Source organism: Aedes albopictus, chromosome 2, assembly GCF_035046485.1.
Source record: "Aedes albopictus strain Foshan chromosome 2, AalbF5, whole genome shotgun sequence".
NCBI classification, from domain to species: domain Eukaryota; kingdom Metazoa; phylum Arthropoda; class Insecta; order Diptera; family Culicidae; genus Aedes; species Aedes albopictus.
The window spans coordinates 322,556,562-322,577,269 of record NC_085137.1 but is presented as its reverse complement, the minus strand read 5'-3'; the positions used below and the strand labels follow the sequence as shown (position 1 = coordinate 322,577,269).

The 20,708-nt window shown below is 38.4% G+C and overlaps 1 protein-coding gene across 1 annotated transcript in view; it reads left to right on the top strand.

The window, feature by feature from the left end:
• LOC109403065 (tyrosine-protein kinase Dnt) overlaps positions 1–20,708 on the top strand; it is a 305,015-nt gene that overhangs the window by 77,218 nt on the left and 207,089 nt on the right. The window contains exon 3 of the mRNA XM_062852383.1: positions 12,785–12,912. Coding sequence (XP_062708367.1) covers positions 12,785–12,912 — 128 coding nt within the window. The remainder of the gene's footprint in view (positions 1–12,784; positions 12,913–20,708) is intronic.

Below are 20,708 nucleotides of genomic sequence, written 5' to 3'. Positions count from 1 at the left end.
TTTTTCATAATAAATTTCATACATATATTTTTTACCGTACAAAAATTGGCAATACCCACTATTTTTTTATTTTTTACAGCTTGATATGGACCCAAACTACTTGGAAAAAATAATTAACGACATGTTTTGTAGGTAACTTTTTGATACTGAATTTTTGAATATACTAAAATTTGTAATTTTTTTATATACTTTGCATTTTACCCATCATAAAAAGTATCTGAATTTAATGTTAATTTAAAACAATTTCCATATAAAGATTGGAAATTTCATGAGGAAAAACTTTGCCGAAGACAGCATTGCGTTTTTTCTATCCGTTTTAGAGTTATTCACGATTTACTATTTGGTGAAATTTGGATTTTTAGGAATTTAAAAAAAAATCACAACACAACTGCCCAAAAACACATACAAAGTAAAAAATCATGTATGCTCAACAAGTTTTTGTCTTGATTGTGTTATGGAATTATGGTGGCATCATTCATTGAATTTTTGTTTCCGTTGACAAATCCATTTTCTTTGATACAGAAAGGTACCTACTAGCGAGAAACTTTATCATTAGGTACCATTTTGAGATGCCTCAGTAGGCCGTGGCATTTTTAACGGTTATGTACTGACAATGGTTTATACGAGCATAATACACAATCAAATGCACGGCACATTTTCTATACCATTTAGAAGGTGATACATTCCGCAACACATGCTGATTTTATTGTTCAATGATGTTGTTCTAATCGTTCAAAGACATGAATAAAACGTATTAGTAGTCCCTATCATTTTGATCAACATATAGGACGATAAAAATAACGTCACTGTAAACTGTTGTTTACCAATAATAGCCTACCTTGTTTTATTGTATGCCGTGTATGTGTTATGGTAATCAAATTGTTCTAACCTTGGATAACATTACGTTAACTCACTGGTTCATCTCATCCCACCCGTTTCAATTTGCTTCGGTGTATCTTATTTTCGGTGTTGATAAGATAGTTCAAATCAGTAGGTGTAAAAAAGACATTCCCTGCTCTTCAGAATGTATAGAATTGGAACTTAAGTATCTAAAAATTGGTATTTTTTCGTAAGATGTTCGTAATCGCGATTTGAATTTAACATGGATCAATGTATTCGCACTTTGCCATTGTTTCCTGGGCTGTTTCATTGGTCCAGGACTCATACGTCTTCATGTAGAAAAATAATTGAGAATATCGACAGGAAGTAAGATAAACGCGAAAATATGGCTCAACATTTTGTGGAGAATATCTTCGAAAAATCAGTAGGCTGTACGAAGCTTGTCAAGAGAGCTAGCTGTTTAAGAAATCTTTGCTAGTTAATTTCTATATGAAGGGATTGAATAACAAAAAATAAAAATCAAATAATGATGTCACCATAATTCCATAACACAACCAGGACAAAAACTTGTTGAGCATACGTAATTTTTTACTTTGTATGTGTTTTTGGGAAGTTCTTATGTGACATTTTCAAAAAATTCCTAAAAATTCAAATTTCACCAAATAGCAAATTGTGAATAATTCTAAAACGGATAGAAAAAACGCCATGCTCTCTTCGGCAAAGTTTTTCCTCATAAAATTTCCGATCTTTATATGGAAATTGTTTTAAATTTGCATACGGTTCAGATACGTTTTATGATGGGTAAAAGGCACAGTATATCAAAAAATGACAAATTTTAGTATATTCAAAAATACAGTATCAAAAAGTTACCTGCAAAACATGTCGATAATTATTTTTCCCAAGTAGTTTGAATCCATATCAAGCTGCAAAAAATATAAAAATAGTGGGTATTGCCAATTTTTGTATGGTAAAAAATATTTGTATGAAATTTATTATGAAAAACGGCCATTTTTCAAAAATCTCGCCGGGGCGACCTCTAAACGTCATTTCTGAAAGTTGCCGTCATACAAAAGTTTGTTTCTAACACCCTTAGCTATCATTTGCAGGGTGAGCCCCCAAGCTTTTTGATCATGTGCAATTTTTGGGACAACCTAGTGGACATATTGTACCAAACGATCCAGATTACATGTTGATGAATATGTTTTGAATATATGAAAATGTGTATAATAGAGCTATGAATAAATATGTAATATTGGAAAGATCTTCCCAATTGTTGAATTGTTTTTATAGATCTTATTTCGAATCTCCTATTCTGTATGATCGGTGTTATTCACATGGGGTCTTCGCAGATTTTTTTCTGCTTTGCCCTATTGTTTCTACAAGGATGAAGTTACGCATTTCGCACACTTTTTTCCTAATGTCTCGTTTATTTAATTTATATTTTTAAATTTATATTTAACTAGCTGTCCCGGCAAACTTTGTCTTGCCAAGCTGTGGTGGTATGACAACTGTTGAGGTCATAACGTCACCGCACTCTAGATTGGTTTCATTTCAATCGTGTTGATTTCCTTCCCAGCTCACGGAAAATCAGTACTTTATCAATTATCTTACTTTTCTAGTTCATTTTCGTAACTTTTTGTACATATAAACACAGCCACCACGAATACGAATCGAACCGTGCAAGAGTCATGCTGATCGGTTCACACGTTCGTGAGTTTTGTTGCCTTAAAGGGATCTCAAACTCATTTTTATATATATAGATAAACCACCCACTGACGATCACCATTTTCAAAAACAGCAATCAAACCAAATCTTCTTTGCCTTTTTGAAAAATACACGACAAAACGAAACGCTCTTTCAAAGCGGGGGATCTCAGCCCGGAAAATGAAGAAAGAAAACCTTGTGGTCACTTATTACCGTCAAATGGTATCTTTTCGGGTTAGAAAATACGCATATCTTCTCACCGGAATCTGCGACGGATGACGATAATTTTGGAACGCGAGTTATTTATTTGGACATTTTTCTAAATGTGCGAAACTAAACTTTACTTGCTGTGTAGAAACCCCGACTCAAACATGTACGTGTTAAAACAGCTAAACTCACTGAATCACTATACATTTCGTCAAATATTAGTTTCGAAACGATCGGCCAAATCAAAAACTAAAAGTGCGATTATGAGCAATCGTAACTATTTTTAAGAGAAAATCAATACATTTGCGATATGCATGATCCTAAAATTGGCGAAGAAGGGAAAACTTTATTCATAACATACTTTAGCTAAGCTTGTCAATTTAAACCTATTATTCAGGGATGTTTTCGATCACCTGGCAATTGTTTGACTTATTTGTCCATAAGTCAGTTTAGAAACCTAATATTGAATTGTGGTGTTTGGCAAAGTTGTAGATTAGTGTTTTTCCTACAATTATCACCAAGGACGCCATATTCTAACTTTTATATAAACGGCGCTAGAGCGCTAGTACCACATACTCATACTTAACGATCGAAAAATCCGATCGATTAGTATGAGATAGTTATGAGCTTGTACTAACACTTTTACGACGTAAATTTTAGAGTTAGAGTATGGCGTCCTTGGTGGTAATTGTAGGAAAAACACTTATCTACATTTTTGCCGAACTCAACATTCCAATATAGGGCTTCTGAACTGAGTTGTGAACAAATGAGTTAAACGATTGCCAAGTGATCGAAAACATCCCTGCTATTGGTATTACCGAAAATTTGCACTTTGAGTGAGTCGTTTCGAGCATCTACCTCTACGTAGTTATCCGTCGTATCAAACAGAATGCGAACGCGTTTGATCGCCTTCCAGGTAGCATTGTTCTTCCTCTACAAGTGGTTGAGGAAGCGTTGCCTGTACGATGGGCAAATAGTTTCAAAAAATAAACAAATCGCTTTCGCTCTTCGTACATATGTACAACAGATATGGTTATATTTGCGGTTTAGGGGAAGATGATATAGATCGATGAGATTAGAATTGAACCTTATGACAACTAGGTTGCCGGGTCATTAATTGGCTCGGTAGCTTAGTTGGTAAAGCACTTGTCTAGCGAATAAGGGTCGTGAGTTCAAATCTCACCTGAGCTGTGGATTTTTTCCCAATTTAACCAATATTTTACCCATCTGTATATATGTACGTTGAGTTATTTGAAATTCATATCCCTGCTATTATTTTTCTGCGTTTGTATTGTCACTCTATCATAATTGTATGTTAGACAATTTGTTGTGTTATTCGTGTAACGATCTATGATATTAATTGGTTGAAAATTTCAAATATTTGATGCAAACTAAAATAAATTCCTACCTAGGGTGACGATGGGTATTATCGGCAGGTTTGATCTCTTCGTCATGGGGGGTTTTTGTGGGCCGAATTGCCTGAATTTGGGCATATAACTCAGCTTGGTTGGGAAGGATTTGAGGACAACTCTGAGACCTACAGGTTTCAAAAAACCCTCTATGACGAAGAGAACAAAACTGCCGAGAATACGTAAGTTCCCCTATACAAAACAATAAAATCATTCTCTAGAAACTATATACCTGGCAACAAATCCATACTCATGTTCTTTCGTCTCCTCTTTACACTACCCAGAGAGCCAAATGCGAGAGAGCGCACGAGCCTACTGATAGAGACAGTACTTTGCGTGTCTCTATATTCTAAGCCCTGCTACGAACCGTACGTAAACTTTTCGCTTTCGAGCCCTATTTAGCAGCTATCGGTGCGGTTCGCTTCTTTGTTCGGGGCTCTACTTAACGTTAAAACGCTTGATGGAGCCCATGAGTGGGCTTGGTCTTAGAGAAGATAAAAGACCGACGCCATGACAGCGACGCGACGCTAGGGGTTGTGGGGGTAAAGTGGACAACCTAAGCATTTTGGTCGTTTCCGGTGGAATAGCGTTTCAGCCAAACACATGACATGAGGCAAGCATGTGACTACGTGGGAACACAGGCAAATTTCGTGCATTTAAGAAAACTCACATGATCGTATCGGTGATTTGTCTGGAACAATCATGATCCGATAGGAACTAACTCAGTTGAGAGAAAAAAATCCAATTCACGGTGGATTAAAACGCAACCGTAGCTGTCAAACTAATGATTTTCACTGAGGTATCATCAATCAATTCAAGGATATCTTGGATACAACATCGATTATTTGCTGTTGCTTTTCAGTGCAATTCCCTTGGCGGAAATACTTTGAATTGGTCAACTTTTTTAAAGGTTGATTTTCATGGCTGCGGTAGGACTCAGATGCGGTAGAACTCGGCGACTACCGCAGAATGGAAAAAAAATCTAAAATTCCCCCAAGGACGAACCAGCCAAGGGCTGAAAGTCTCTGAAATAAAGACAATCAATCAATTCTAACATTCCGATACATATCAGAATTTTGATCTTCGAGCACTTCCCAATCTCTGACTTCCAAATCTTTGGGAAGACTCCCTCGTCTAAACATCTCTGCATAGTAAGGGTATGCGGTATGGGAATTTTTCAAAGCGATACGAAACGAAACGATATGAAAATTATTTGAGACGATGCGGTACGAAACGAAACGAAATTCAAAAATGTTTCGCAGGATCGATACGAAACCAGATTCACTCGGTATTTTTCGAAACGAAACGAAATTTCCGTAAAAGTTTCGCGGAATCTTGCAGGTATCTTTTTTTTGTGAAAATTGATACTGTGTGCTTACATTTTTCATTGACGGCAAGATTGATGCTTTCTAAAACTTGACTGGATTTTTGTTTTCTAAGAAAACAAAACAAAAACTGTATTAAAATCGATACTTTATTGCCTCTCAATGGCAATTGAGAAATGCGACATGCACTACACTAAGGATACGGGTAATGTCACAATAGATCTAAAACTGGTCGCAGTGGCACGCCCAAACAGGAATAAAAAAAAAATGGAGCATTTTTTTTTTATTTCTTTTTATTCGTGAATTTTAACTAAAGCTAATTCTTTACACCTTGTGGAGCAAAATGTGATGCTGCAGCTGTGTTATATAGTCAATCCTTTTGGTATCAGTCATTAACCTACAGTCACCTCACCGTTAACCTAAAACAGACCGTCTTTTTCACACTCACGGTTGTCGACGTTTATCATTTTAGTTTACTAAAATACACATAAAATTCTCCTGAAAATCCGCTGAACATTTTTTTGGCAATTAGTTCGAGCTTACTGTCAAAAATATACCTTTAAATGCTTTAGAAAATTCGTGGAGATTTAATAATATTTCAGTCCCTTTATAAAGTTTTCTTGAATTTTGCACCTGCATTTCGTCAAAATTCCTCTTCCAGAGTCGAAAAACTTTATATCCAGTGCGTCTCCTTCGATTTTTTGTAAATATATTTTCCCAAAGATATATCTTGGGTGCGATCGATGTTTTTTACAGCATCGTTTCCCAAACTTGAGCCTCGTGACCCTTGTCTATTGACATCATATAGTATAGCTAAGTCACCCACTAAATGAGAGCTAAAGGTGCCCTCTTTCATTTGAGGCCAAGAGCGAAATATTCTATCGGGGGGTCTAGAACAAAAAACCGTGATTTCTAGAACAAATTTCCGAAAAATACCCATTTTTGAGTACTTTTTACCCGAAATTTGTATGGGAAAATAACCCCCGATAGAACATTTCGCTCTAAGCACCAAATGAAGGAATATAGACTCTTTGCTTTCATTTGGTGGGTGACCTAGGTGTTAAGTACATAGTAGAGTATCCGCTCCAAAGCATTTTATTAGTTTTCTGTACCAGCCTATTCCCAATAGTTTGAGGCAGGTCTGTTTTGTTTTATATACTTGGGCTGAACCTGACCTCAAAAAATGCTATATTGTTACCTACTCAACAGCACTGGCTTCCTAGCTGCTGCTGAGATCGTGTAGATTCAGTTTCTCTCCACCCGGTCACCGATCTGGACGTACCGCACGTCACTTTCGGTCGAATAAAGTTATCGTTTAGTTATGACTTGTACCTAGTTTGTTCAGTTGAAGAATTTCGGTCGCCCCTCGACTTCTCTGGTGCCCGCGATATTGTCGTGTCGGCGGAGTCGTGAGCAGGCTTTCCTTCTCGCAACAGCCCGCTCAAGGCTGAATCAACACTCTCTTAGGGGAACTGCGGCCATAACGCCCATAGGGGGCAAATTGCGCCACCTATGTTTCAGGCAAACCACGTTATTTTCAGTACTTTTTTCAATTGCAATTGCTAAAATAAGAATAAAAAGGCTTCTTTACATTTGAGTTTACATATTTTTACTACAAAAAATGTACAAAAACTTCGAAAAAAGATTTTGGTTACTTTTGATGTAATTTTAGCCTGTCGAATGTTTGCACTTTTTTACATAATTTAAAAGAATTTTTTTCCCGCTATCCCCACAAACTGTTTTGCACACTCCCATTATTTGTGTACCAAGCGGAAAAAGTATCGAATTTGACCCTTACAAAAAATTTTTACAAGGGTCCAAACTTCTGAGGCATGTGTGGGGTAAAATGCCCACCCCTAGTTATTTACATTAAAATAGCCATTTAGATCCAAATTCTGGCACAAATTATGTTGAATACAAGTTGGAACAAGCAACGGCACATTTTTACTATAAATAAGTTCACTAATCACACGGCCATGCATTATTTTGTAGTAATTACTGATAAAATAGCTCACTATGACGTTTCCATGGAATTTACCCATAATTACAGGTGATCCATAATTATGTAATGACTGTATACCATTCACGAACAATAACAGTTGACAATAAACCAGGCCAGGCGTGCAAGTATATGTACACAATTTGCCATCCTGACGTTAGCTGTGGCTAGTGGCGCGTTTTACCCCGCATTAAAACTAAAGTTCTGAAAATCAAACTTTTTTTCAAATTTGAATTTTTCAGTAGTAAAACATAAAACTGGTTTGTGGTTTCTTCCATTTGGAAGAAAACATGTTGGTGCTTCATGTTAGTGCCAAAAAAATGTGTATTATAAAATGTTTCGTGGTTACAATTGGACTCTTCCTTAACGTGGGCGTCTTACCCCCAGTTCCCCTATGTGTGCAGACCATCTCTCGTTACCGTGTGCAACACCATCAGTGAGAAATGTATCGCCAACAGCACGCACACGCATGAGCAAAAGATGTATTGAAACAGCCGCTGCTTCGGCTGCTTGCCTGACAGTATGCCTGACAGCATACTCGAGTCGTATCGAGCCGAGTCGGAAACGTCGTGAGTATTCGCCTTGACGGAGGCTCTCTGAGAGAATTGCGCTGTGCGTGAAATCATTTTTTTAACATGGGAAAGGATAGGAGCTGCATTTTCAAATGCTTCTAAAATATTTTAGGGACTTCAGATTGAAAAAAGTGTTAATGTTTTGCAATATACTTTCAATTAGCTACATTATAGCTACACTGAGGATACTGATCGTATGTTTTTCATAGTTGACATCTTATGAACCAGTTATTTTTAGTTTTTTCATCATTTCATAGTTCTCGTATGCTTTTCATACATTGAAAAGCGAAATCCATAAGACTTGTCGTATGAAAAATCTCATAAGAAGCATCGTATGAAAATCATAAGATATGTTATGAAACCTCATTGCTAAAAAACAATAAAACCTTTTATTGGCTTCTAACCACTTCAACTTCCGAAGCGTCGATGGGCGAATGAGTAAAGCACGCACTCGCCAACCTTGACGTTCCTGGTTCGATTCCAGGTTGCATTTTTTTTAAATTTGTGCAAAATATTTCACAAAAATATGTATGATAGTCATAAGACATACTTTCAGTTTTTATACGGGTAACTCTCGCTGAGACCGTCCCACTATTTACACCATGTCTTCAAAAATGTTTAAGGTAGCGATTTTCTGAAAGTCCCCCTCAAAAAAGTAAAAAAAATGCATTTGGTTTATCAATTTGATGGACCCCCCGTGAGTTATAGCCACAACCATTTTTGCGGACCCCTCGATTTTGATCAATTGTTGGCTCATTTAAACCGTTATAACTCAAAAGTTTCTCCAAAAACCACCTCATAACAAAATGTTGTTGAAAAGAGGAAAGATAGGGCTACTATTTACAGTTATAAAAAGTTGGGTCGGCCATATTGATTTTGGCCGCCATCTTAGATTTTTATACCAAAACTGTTTTTTCACCATGTTGGCAACCACCGATTTTCAAAATTTTTGCGTCAATCGAAAGCAGGGACATTTTTACACAACATATCAAAAATTTAGAGATGTATCTTTTTCCTATCAAAAGTTATCTGCACTTTTGTAAATCATGACACTTTAGCGCACTGGGCCAGGTTCCGGTTGTTTACATAAATGCAGCGTTATTTCACAGTGTTTACGAACAATTATTTGAAATCTGAACCCACTAATGGAAAGCTGAAGGTTTAAGCTTTTCAAAACACCACACAACTTTAAGAAGCAATGTCCGCATCATTGAGAAACAGCCAAAAACGGGAACGAACCTTCAATTTTCCCTAATTTGGCTGCAGGTGCCGTTGTGTATACAAGCAGGCGCCAACTTTGATGCTGTTGGGTGTCGTTGCCGGTGCGCAAGGAAATGTATGAAGAAAACGTGTCATGATTAACAAAAGTGCAGATAACTTTTGATAGGAAAAAGATACATCTCTAAATTTTTGATATGTTGTGTAAAAATGTCCCCGCTTTCGATTGACGCAAAGATTTTGAAAATCGGTGGTTGCCAACATGGTGAAAAAACAGTTTTGGTATAAAAAACCAATATGGCGGCTAAAATCAATATGGCCGACCCATGTTTTTATAACCGTAAATAGTAGCTCTATCTTTCCTCTTTTCAACAACATTTTGTTATGAGGTGGTTTTTGGAGAAACTTTTGAGTTATAACGGTTTAAATGAGCCAACAATTGATCAAAATCGAGGGGTCCGCAAAAATGGTTGTGGCTCTAACTAACGGGGGTCCATCAAATTGATTAACAAAATGCATTTTTGTTACTTTTTTGAGGAGGACTTTCAGAGAATCTCCACCTTAAACATTTTTAAAGACATGGTGTAAATAGTGGGACGGTCTCAGCGAGAGTTACCCATACGTTTTAGGTATGATTTTCATACGTGAATGTAATGAAATTTATACAGTAACAGTATGACAATAATAGTTGGCGCTTTGAATCCAAAATCATAGTTCGTAACTATGATTTTCGCAAGAAATTCTTGTGGCAAAAAATCATAGTTGACTCGTATGATTTTCGGAGTTGCAGTATCCTCAGTGTAGTTTTAGACAAAAGTTTTTAAATCACAATGTTATTTCTACAATATAGCGTATCAAAATCTCATTCGATAACATTAAGAACGTTTTGCTTGAAAAAATTTCTATAAAGAATTAGAAGCATTTGAAAATGCAGCTCCTATCCTTTCCCATGTTAAAAAAAAATGTTTTCACGCAAGCGCAATTCTCTCAGTGAGCCTCCGTCTAGGCGAATTGTTGGCCGCATGGCGATGACAATCTTCGGCTGACCAAGCCGGCTGTCGCGTAAAGGGTGTCATATGCTGTCACGGGAGCACATGGCTTAACGCTAAAAGTTATTCACAAAATATGTGCTCAATAAATATTTTTTTACAAACATGATATGCCTTTCACAAGATGCCCCAGGGGTAAAAAGAAGTTTATGCCAGCATTTGTCAAAGTTGTAATCTGGCTAAAATATACCACTGATGTGAGATTTAACTCTCTTTTATATTGAAAACATAGCAGTGCATTTCACATGCCAATAAAAATAATGCTATGCAAAATACTCTAATAGAATAAGAATTGAAGGTACATATTCTATATTTGAAAAAAATAAATAATACATGAAACGCGTCGATAATTTTGTGCGTGGGATATACCACGATACTCGACACGTTCAACAGAAGTAAAATGCTCGGGCAGAGTGCAGCGATTTTCGTCACTTCGTGTCCAGCCAACGAGTGACGGTCTGGGTGAGAGCCGAGGTTGTCATCGGCGAACGAACGCACAGCGAAAGCAGAAGATGTGAGCAGTTCCCGACAGTGATGTTGTAGGTCGCATGAGTTTTATTCTGTGGACTGGTGGACTGTCATGAGCCATGCACTCACAAGGCTGTCATGGGAATAAGAGTGCGACAGCCATCAAAATGCTATCATGATGCGGTACTTTTGGGAAGCCTGGTCGTGAGTTTTCCCGCGAGTGTCCGCATTGGATTCAAGTGTCGTCTCGAACACTAGGGATACTGTTTTTTTCTAATAATATTCTTTTGCCATTGACACCATGTGGTATGACGAAACCCGACCAGATGGGAAAAACAAAATTACATATTACAGGTTGTGTTATTTTGTTACAATGATTTCTGTAACAACGGTTAACATAAAATATGTACCGTTAATAGTTAAAATAACAAAAAAAATCTTGTTCCAATATAAACTAAAATATTACAAGTTGAGATATAATCATAACAAGATTATATCAAATTTTGTTAGGCTAAACATGCGAAATCAAAAAAAAAGTTATAACGAGTTCAGTTATATATTTAAGGTTTATAGTGCTCTCGAGACATGTCTCGAGATATTTTTGTAATTCTTTGAAGAAACTTCAGATGATAAAGATTTTTCATGATAAGCATTTACACTACATACCTATTAGTTTTTGAAATTATTAGGCAGTGTCGCGGAATTTCGTTTTGTTTCGTCGAAAGGTAATTTTTGAAGGCGAAATTTTTAGGATTCGACGAAACGAAACGAAATTCAAAATCAGAAATTTCGCCTACTTGAATTCCGTGGAATTCCGCGGTATTTCGTTTCGAGGGGTAATTGGCGAAACTTTTCGGTATACCGCACACCCTTACTGCATAGCAGATCTGAGCATTTGGCTCTTCAATAGCTTCTACCATAGCCAGGTTGAGAACTCCATCCGGACCTTTGGCCTTTCCCACGCTCAGGTCAAGGATTTTGCAATTCTCGCAAGTTCCTCATCAGTGCTTCCCCATTCATAGAATGTGGATACTTTCCTAGACTTGGTGGCATCGCATGCAAGCGAGAGCAGCGTTATCAACTAATCACCACGTAATGACTATCTAAATACTTAGCCGTCGAAGTATGACGTTTTCCACCTCGAGGGCCTGATATTGTGGCCCGCTGCCTGATGTTTTAGTCAAGTTGTCCTCTCAGGTACATCATAGGCTCCCTTATGATCGAGCATCTTATAAACCCCCTGAACCACTTATTTTTTGCAAGGGTCACATGAAACTTTGGATTGGAATTCTCTGTTGGTCTCATTCGCTAGCCCCTACTAAGCATGCATCGAATCTCTTCATTTTCTTATCAAATGAAACCAAACCGAAGTACAAAATCCATAGTTGCATCTCATTTCCAAAAGAAAAACACGAAGTGATCTTAAATAACTATCGGAAGCTCATAAGCTGAGCCCATATAACTTGTCTGTTTGTTGTTTTCCTTCTCCCTACGCCGAGCGGAAAAACTTTCAGGCCCTCATCGAAAACATTCACTCGAAACTTCGCCCTCCCGTTCGACTGCGGACCGGCAGCGCGTTGGCAGCGTGACGCGGGCCGGTCGGATCCAATGAATAGGCCAACTTCGAAACTAATGAGAAAATATTTGCTGACAACGTGTCTACTTTTGAACTTTTGCGCGCGCTGCTGCGCCCAAACTCGACGCGCTCACGCGAATAGCGCAAAAGTTCAGCGAGCCTGCAACAGCTCGAAAAACAGCAACCGGGAAATAAAAGAGCTTCCATGCCACCCAACACCTTCCCCAGCAAATATTTCCCATTTTACCCCGTCACCCAACTTTATCATGATAAATTTGTTTTTAATGTATTTCTCTCGTGAATGCTCTTGGGCAGCCTCCTGATGATGGCGGCGACGACCGACGGACGACAACTCTTGGACTAAAATATTCATTTTTATTTTCATCGTTGCATTTTTTTGCTTCTTTTCTTTTGCAGGCATCGAAGCGGATCTGTTCTACGTACGGGATGGGGCCATTAACGACTACGCCATCAGCTTCGTGGTTCCGATGAAGACCGGCACTGACGATTTGCAGTTCTCCTGGCAGAGCCGAACATCGTATCCGGTGAGTGCATTTACCTGCCGGGACTGGCTGTTGCGATGGGATGGATGCCGGTGAATGATGATGGGTTGTCACACAAGGAACGACTCGATGAGAGTGTTGTCACTATTTTGTACGGATGAGGGCTGGTCATATCAGACCTAGACACTGCATGAGTGATGTTTCCGTTTGGATAACGGTGAAATATTTCGATATTTATTTTTCATTAGAGCTCAGCAAGCTTAAAATATGTCACTTTGTTGATCAAAATGATTTGCAGATTACTTGACCAAAACAAATAACATTATTGAACTTCGTGATCATGGACCAGCTTGTTGTGGGAATGCCTTAACGAACTCTAGTGGAGGGTCCTGAAGGTATTACACAAAACTCTACAGAAGAATTCCTTGGAAAACTCGAGGAAGCACTTAACTGGTATTACCTAGATAAAGTTCATGGAAAAGCACTGGGAAAACAACAGGAATAATCTTTAGAGTCATACAGGAGGAGCTTCTACCCATATTACAGAGTACTCCGCGAAAAGTTTTGGTAGAAACTCTTGGGAAAATGTTTGGATGAAATCCAGAAGGATAAGTCTGTTAAATAAATAAATAAATAAATAAAAATGAAGTTCCTGAAGTTCCACACACGCGCGCGCACGCCAATGGATTACTTCACGAATTTCAGGTCAGACTTGTTATAATTCCTAAATGGCCGACTTTGGCACCTACTCACGATTTTGAGTGCACAAATCTCTTCGTAAACAAAACCAGCGCACCTGTTCTTCTTATTTTAAGCTTATTACATGTGAGCAAGAACAGAATAATAAATAGCACTGTTGTTTGAAGCTTCTGATGCACTGTTGAAGTGGGATTTCAAGACGTTTGTCCTTATTCTGGCCTGCTTACTCTCACACGAAATTTGACGTTTGAGCGGTATCGGCACCTCTCGAACGTCAAATTTTCTGTGAGAGTAAGCAGGCCTGCATAAATTCGTGCAATGGACCATACGACGCAAGCTGTCATTTGCATTCAAAATATTGTTGTCATTCACTGATAACTGCTTTTGTGTTCATTGAATAATTTCAGATTGCCGTTACATCAAGATAAGTAGTAATACAACATTTGTGCTGATGTAGCCTTACATCCAATTATTTTAAAGGCATGGCTGAAACTTGAGAACACTTCGACAGAATTGCGGATGACAAAGAAAAAGCACGATGTCGGAAGTGCAAGCAAATTTTGTCGTGCAAGGGCTCTTCGACCAGTGGCTTACTCCGGCATATGAAGAACAAACACAATATTGGATTCAAACCCCCCACAAATGTTGGAGAGTCTGCTGCAAAAGTTATATCATCCATGCTGCCAGCCGAGCCACAATTTCCGCCAGTGACTGACGTTTAATGAACTTGAACATCGATACTTGTTTCACTGAGGCATTCGAGTGAAACAAGTATCGATGTTCAAGTTCATTAAACGTCAGTCACTGGCGGAAATTGTCGCTCGGCTGGCAGCAGAGGACGGATATTCGATCAATGCAATCACCAACAGCAAGTTCATCAGACAATCTATCGCAGATCGTGAATATTCTTTGCCAACGTCGAATACACCCGTCATGAAGCTGGTCGCCGAATACTATGGATAGTATTATCCATTGAATACGCTCGGCAGCAATCGCGGGATGAAATAGTGAAGCGTATTGATAGCGGTAAACTGGTTAGTCTCACTTTGGACGAGTGGACAAGTCTAAGCAACAAGCACTACTTAAACGTGAATGCCCATTTCGGTGACGGATCATTCTACAACCTGGGTTTCGGCAAAATTCGTAGATCACTACCCGCTGAAAAGGTTTTGGAGATAATCCGGAAATTCGGTATTAAGGATGGAAACATTGTAGCATCAACGACTGACGGAGCTCGAGAGATGACGAAGCTTGGAAGATTGTCGGATTATCTTCATAAGCAGTGTTACAACCATGCGATTCACTTGGGGGTTTGCGATGTCCTGTACAAGGATCAGCCACCGGTACCAATTGAAAATGAGGATTCTGATAGCGATGGTTCGGATAGTGATAGCGATAAGGAAGTTGATTTTTCGGGTAAATATATTGGAATGTTCATATTCTTATTAAAGAAAACAGCTAATTCAATTCATGTTTAGACTTGTACACCATGCGATTTGGAGAGTCTCTGAAACATATTCGAAGAGTCGTGAACATTTTTCGAAAATCGTTTGTTAAAAACGCACTGCTTCAAGAAAAATCACGAAAAGGTTACATAAACCACTTCAACTGTATGTGGACGTCAAAACTCGTTGGAACTCGACTGAAACGATGCTGGAGCACTTCATTCGCGGTTTTGATAGCATCAAGGAGATACTATCCGAATTAGGCCTTTCCGATCTTATGTTGGACAGTGATTTCGAGGTTGCCAAAAACCTTCAGGAAGCTCCTCAGCCAATCAGACTCGCTTCGGAAGCATTGGGAAGACGAGATGCTACATTGCTGTCTGCGGAAGGCAGCTTGGGTTTCTTGTATTCAAAGCTCAAGAAAAGTAACTCCAAAGTTGGAAACGATCTCTTCGATGCAATTACGGAAAGAATCAACGAACGGCGCTAAAAGGAAATAATAACAGCGCTGAAATTCCTTCAAGATCTTCCGTTGTCAACGCATGTGCCAGCAGAACTGGAAAGCTCATCGAAAACGCAAATGATTAAGTTCATCAAGAAACTGGGAGCTCGATTGCTGAAAGGCTGCCAACGACAGGCCGATGATGATTCTTCTTAGTTGAATGCTGGATTGTCTTGTAAGAAGGACGATTGATTGATAGGGTCTGGGACCATTTGGGCAGGAGCACCTATTTTGGGCACTTGCCGCTATAACTCAGTCAATTTCAAACCGATTGACTTGAATTTTTGCACATGTCTAGTTATTGTGCGTTCCTGATCGTGTCTCAAAAATCAAGTCAATCGGTTCAAAGCTGACTGAGTTATAGCAGCAAGTGCCCAAAATAGGTGCTCCTGCCCAAATGGTCCCAGACCCTATATTAATTTATCTCTATTTGAGAGACTTTCAGCCCTTGGCTGGTTCGTCTCTTAGAACAAGGACGATTCAGGATCGACACCACGGAGCATGCTTAAAGAACTGGAGTCAGATATAAAGGAATATGCCAACCCATCCCAGACTGATTCGGCAAAGATTGATAATTCAAAAGTAATTGCGAAAGAGCTGTCACGTTTTGAGTAAGTTGAGCCCGAATCTTGAAATCTTTTTCGACGCCCTCAAATCAATCAAACCGACGTCAATGGATAGCGAACGCTTCTTTTCAAACTCCGTAAATATCTGTTCTAAAAAGCGAACCTCACTGTCCGATGAAAGCATCAACAACATTTGCTTCTTGAAGTCGTATTTTCAGAGAACGAATTCAAACTGATAAGAGCAAGTAACATTTGAACCATTGGTTTTCTTATTGATGAATAAAACATATTCCTAACCACAAAACCGCGTTTTAAAGCACATTGAAAAATTTCCCGGGACAAGCAACAAATTTTATCCCGAATCCAGGGACCGGAGCAAGCAAAATGGTCGGGAAATGAAACCTCTATTCTGGATGCTCTGACGAAGTTCGAAAGAGAGTTTGTAGAATTAATTTCAGGGTAAACTGCGAGAGAGAATTTTTAGGAGCTTCGTAGAAGAATTTTCTGGAGACAATACAGGACATTGTTCAAAGCAAATTCCTGAAGAAGTTTATGAAGAATGAAGACTTTCCCGAAAAACATCTCGATATAACTTCTAGTTTCTATTTTCTGGATTACCAAGGAAGTAACTGGAGTAACTATGGATAAAGTTCGTGGAGATATTTAGATATTTTTTTAGAAACTCCTGAAGAAACTTCACCTGAAAGACTCCCAAAGTATCTTCTAGAGAAATTTCAGGAAGGAATCAAATTAGAAAACGATCGCAAATTTTTGAGGAAACTCGTGGAGAAGTTCCTGGACGAGCACATAATGATATTTACTCATAATATAGCTTTGGATGAACTCGTGGGAAATTTCATAAAGTTACTCGTGGAATAGTCCTGGGAGAAAATCATGTGGAAATTCTTGGACGAAATCGAAAAAATATTGCTGGATTCTTGTAGATATGGAAGAATTCCAAGAGATGCTCCTTTAAATTCTGCTAGAAAAGTTCTCTTTACGTTTTCCAGGGTATTTCTGAAAGATCTCTAGTAGAATTTGTAGGAGCAACTAGAAAAAAGCGCTGAGAGCAGCTCCTGAAGGTACTCCTGCAGAAATTTCTGGATAACTCTTGCAGAAGAAATTCATGAAAAGCTCCCAGAGAAATTCTATGAGGAACTCTTGGTGACCTTCCTGGAAAATTCGCAGAAGTCCTTGAATGAGCTCAAGCAGAAGTTTTTGGAGGAAATTGTGGAGAATCTCATGGAGAAACAAAAAATCACCTGGAAAAGTTCTTAAAACTGTTGATGGAAACAGTTTCCCAATGAGAAGTTAATGGAGGAACTCCAGAAGTAGTATCTGGAGGGACCAATGGCAAACTTTCTACAGGAACTTGAGAAATTTCTGCTTGTTTTGGAGAAGTTTATGAAGCACAATTGCTTTTCGTGAAGATTTAAGGTTTTCAGCAGGCTACATTACCTGGGCCGCGCTGTCTTCATAAGACTCAGAGAGAAGATTCTAGAGAAACTCCTGGAGAAGTTCTTGAATGTAAGTTAGTCGAAGTTCTCCGAGAAATTCCAGAAAAAAGTTCCTCAAACAAAATAAATTCAGGAAAATGCTTCCACAACGCTCGTATGAATTTAATAGATTACTGGTAAAGTTCGTAAAGGAATCTAAAAGACACCTTCCACGCACTTCTACACCGCGGTTTTTGAACTTCATCGACCGATGTTTTCGGAATCCTGCTGTCGATTTTTATTCTTTTTGCACCAAGATAATCTATCTATACATAATGAGTTTGAAGTTCCTTTGAGGCAACAAAACTCAAGAACGGATGAACCGATCGGCATGACTTTTGCACGGTTCGATTCGTATTCATGGTGGCTGTGTGAAAAAGTTACGAAAATCAACTAGAAAAGTAAGAAAATTGATAAAGTATTGATTTCTTAGGAACTGGGAAGAAAATCATCACGATTGAAAATAAACCAATCTAGAGTGCGGTGCAGCAATGATCTTAACAGTTGTCAAACCTTCAAAGTTTGCCGGGACAGCTAGTTACTTATATTTTTCTTATAGTACTCGAAACATTGAAAACTGTTTCGGGAATTTAGCAAATTTCTTGGCGTTCAGTCAAAATTTGGAAAGCAATACACTCATAGCACAATTAGGGGTCACTCAAGGAACAATCATTTCATAATACAAATAGTTTTTCATGCAAAAAACACTTTCATTTTTTTTTATTTTTCATTCTAACCATTAATAACCTTTTTATCAATTCATAAAGAAATCTGCTTGAATTTTTCACATTAGGCGGTAAAAATGACTGAAATGTTAGAACATATTCAAAACCACAATAATGGGTCAAAATTTGCTTTGTAACTATTATGGGTCAATTTGTTACCTATTATGGGTCACTCAAGGAAAACTAAAAGCTTACAATTTTTAAGTTGTACACTTTTGATTTGATTAATTGAAAAAGTGACTACTCATATAAGAGCCTGTTCATAAACTACGTGGACTTCAAAGAAGAAGGGGGCGGTGGTCTGGCCAAAGAGAAATGTAAAATTTTGCATGGACAAATGTCTACGAGGGAGTGGGATCTGAGATGACCAAAATCAAGCGTTGTTTATTCTTTATTAATTCAACGGACTTCTTTAGTCTAATTGAATATTGAAAACAAAAATGTTTTAAAATTAACACAACAATAGATATGCGATACACAACAGAAAAGTAAAAATAATCATAACAAACACTGTACGTTGAAATTTATCGGTGAATATGATGTTTAAAGGGGTTCCCAAACATCTTCGCGAAATTCCCTAAAGCGCAATCGGGCCGGCCAGGTAGACGGTAGAAGTGCAGCTTCTCTATGGCGTTTGTTGATTCCAATTTTAAACGACACATATGGCATCGAGAACGTCTCTTTCCAAGCAGGAACAAGTTTCTTCACCACCACATCATCGGTTCCTAGCGTGTCGGCAACAAAGTTCTGAATCTGTTGCTCAGTAACGGAATTCTTCACCCTTGTGAAAAAGAGCCAGAATCTGTCGTTCGGATCCCTCTGTTCTACCACTACGGAGCAACGACGACCAGTGTGCATCATGTTATTTCGATCATCAGACGTTGACAATAGCGATGATTCCGCAAGGGGACGATGCTCATTTGGATCTACGGTTTTATTAGCTTCAACACGAGACGCGTTGGATTGTGCAAGCGAGTGATGCAGTAAAGAGATTTCTTCTTTCAGCTTGACTATTTCTCCATCGATGCGAGTAATATCGGCTGCTTTCGGTGAAGTTTCGTTTGCACTCAGTAGTAGTTGGTCAGACATCGGATTAGGGCTATCGTTACGTTGTTTGTGTATGTTACGGATACATTGATTGCACAGCCAGCAGAAGTTCGACATAGTGTTGCGGTGCCGCATGATGTCTTCATGGCTCAGCTTCACACATGTAGCGTGGAAGAATTCTTTGCAGAAACCTTCGCATGCGATGTAGTCGACACCGCTGGCAATCACACACGAGCATTTTTTACACGGTAATGTTTTATGTATAGAGGTAATCGCAGCCATATCGAACAGAATCAAAACTAAATCGCAGAATTATTAATTGTCGGTTGATCGGTTTTACAGCAGTTTTTCACAAGACACTCGATATGCGTTACAACGACAACGATTAAATTAAACGTTAATGCACTTTCGACGATTTTATAAAACAGTTAACTTGCAAGAACGATTAGCTAAATAGCAGAACAACTATGATCCACGCTCAACAACGCGAGATTCACACACACACAGCGTTATTTATGGACAGCGACTTACGGCTACGAAGATTCATATGCACTTTACACAAAAAACGTGAGCGTGTGGAAAAAAAATGTGAAAAAGCATATTGCGCCGATGTGGAAAAATGTAGGGCCCACAAAGAGCCCATCTGATTGGAAACGAATAGGATTTGGAACAATTGTTGAAACTATGATCGATAAAATGTCGTTACGTCTGTTTGTCTGTGTCAGGATGATGAGTATACTTATCAAAAGGAATCAATTAGGAAACGTCCATTAATATCGTCACGCAAAAAAAATCAACCCCCCTTCCCCCTTTGCCATACATTTTGTATGGGATCTTTGAAATTTAAGAATGGGTCCTCAACCACCCCCACCAATTTCGTAGAAACTGCATATGTCGCCATCGTAATCCGCTATGTTTGATCAATCCTGGATTCAAACTCAGCCACTCATAGTATGAGCTTACTATAACTAGCTGGTCCCTTATCACCTGAGCTGAATGAACACCGACGTTATCTGTTAATGGTAATTGCAATTAAATAAATAAAAAATGTTTTGTAGATAATGAAAACAATTAGTTATATTCAGGTGAAGAACAAAAACATGTATTTATAAAATTCATTAGTAAAGCAACGAAAAATTAACAATTGAACCAAGTTGTCAACGTCTGCCTCATCCTAGTTGCACATTCGCTTCTACAATGCATATGCAACAGTCTTACAGCGTTTCTCTTTTCTTCTCATTAGCAATCAATGCACTAAGGGCCAGAATCGCAATCTAGCGGAACAAAATTAATTACTCCAAAACGAAGCATTTCCGATACATGGTGTCTTCAACAAAGTTGTTTGACATTAGCAGGGG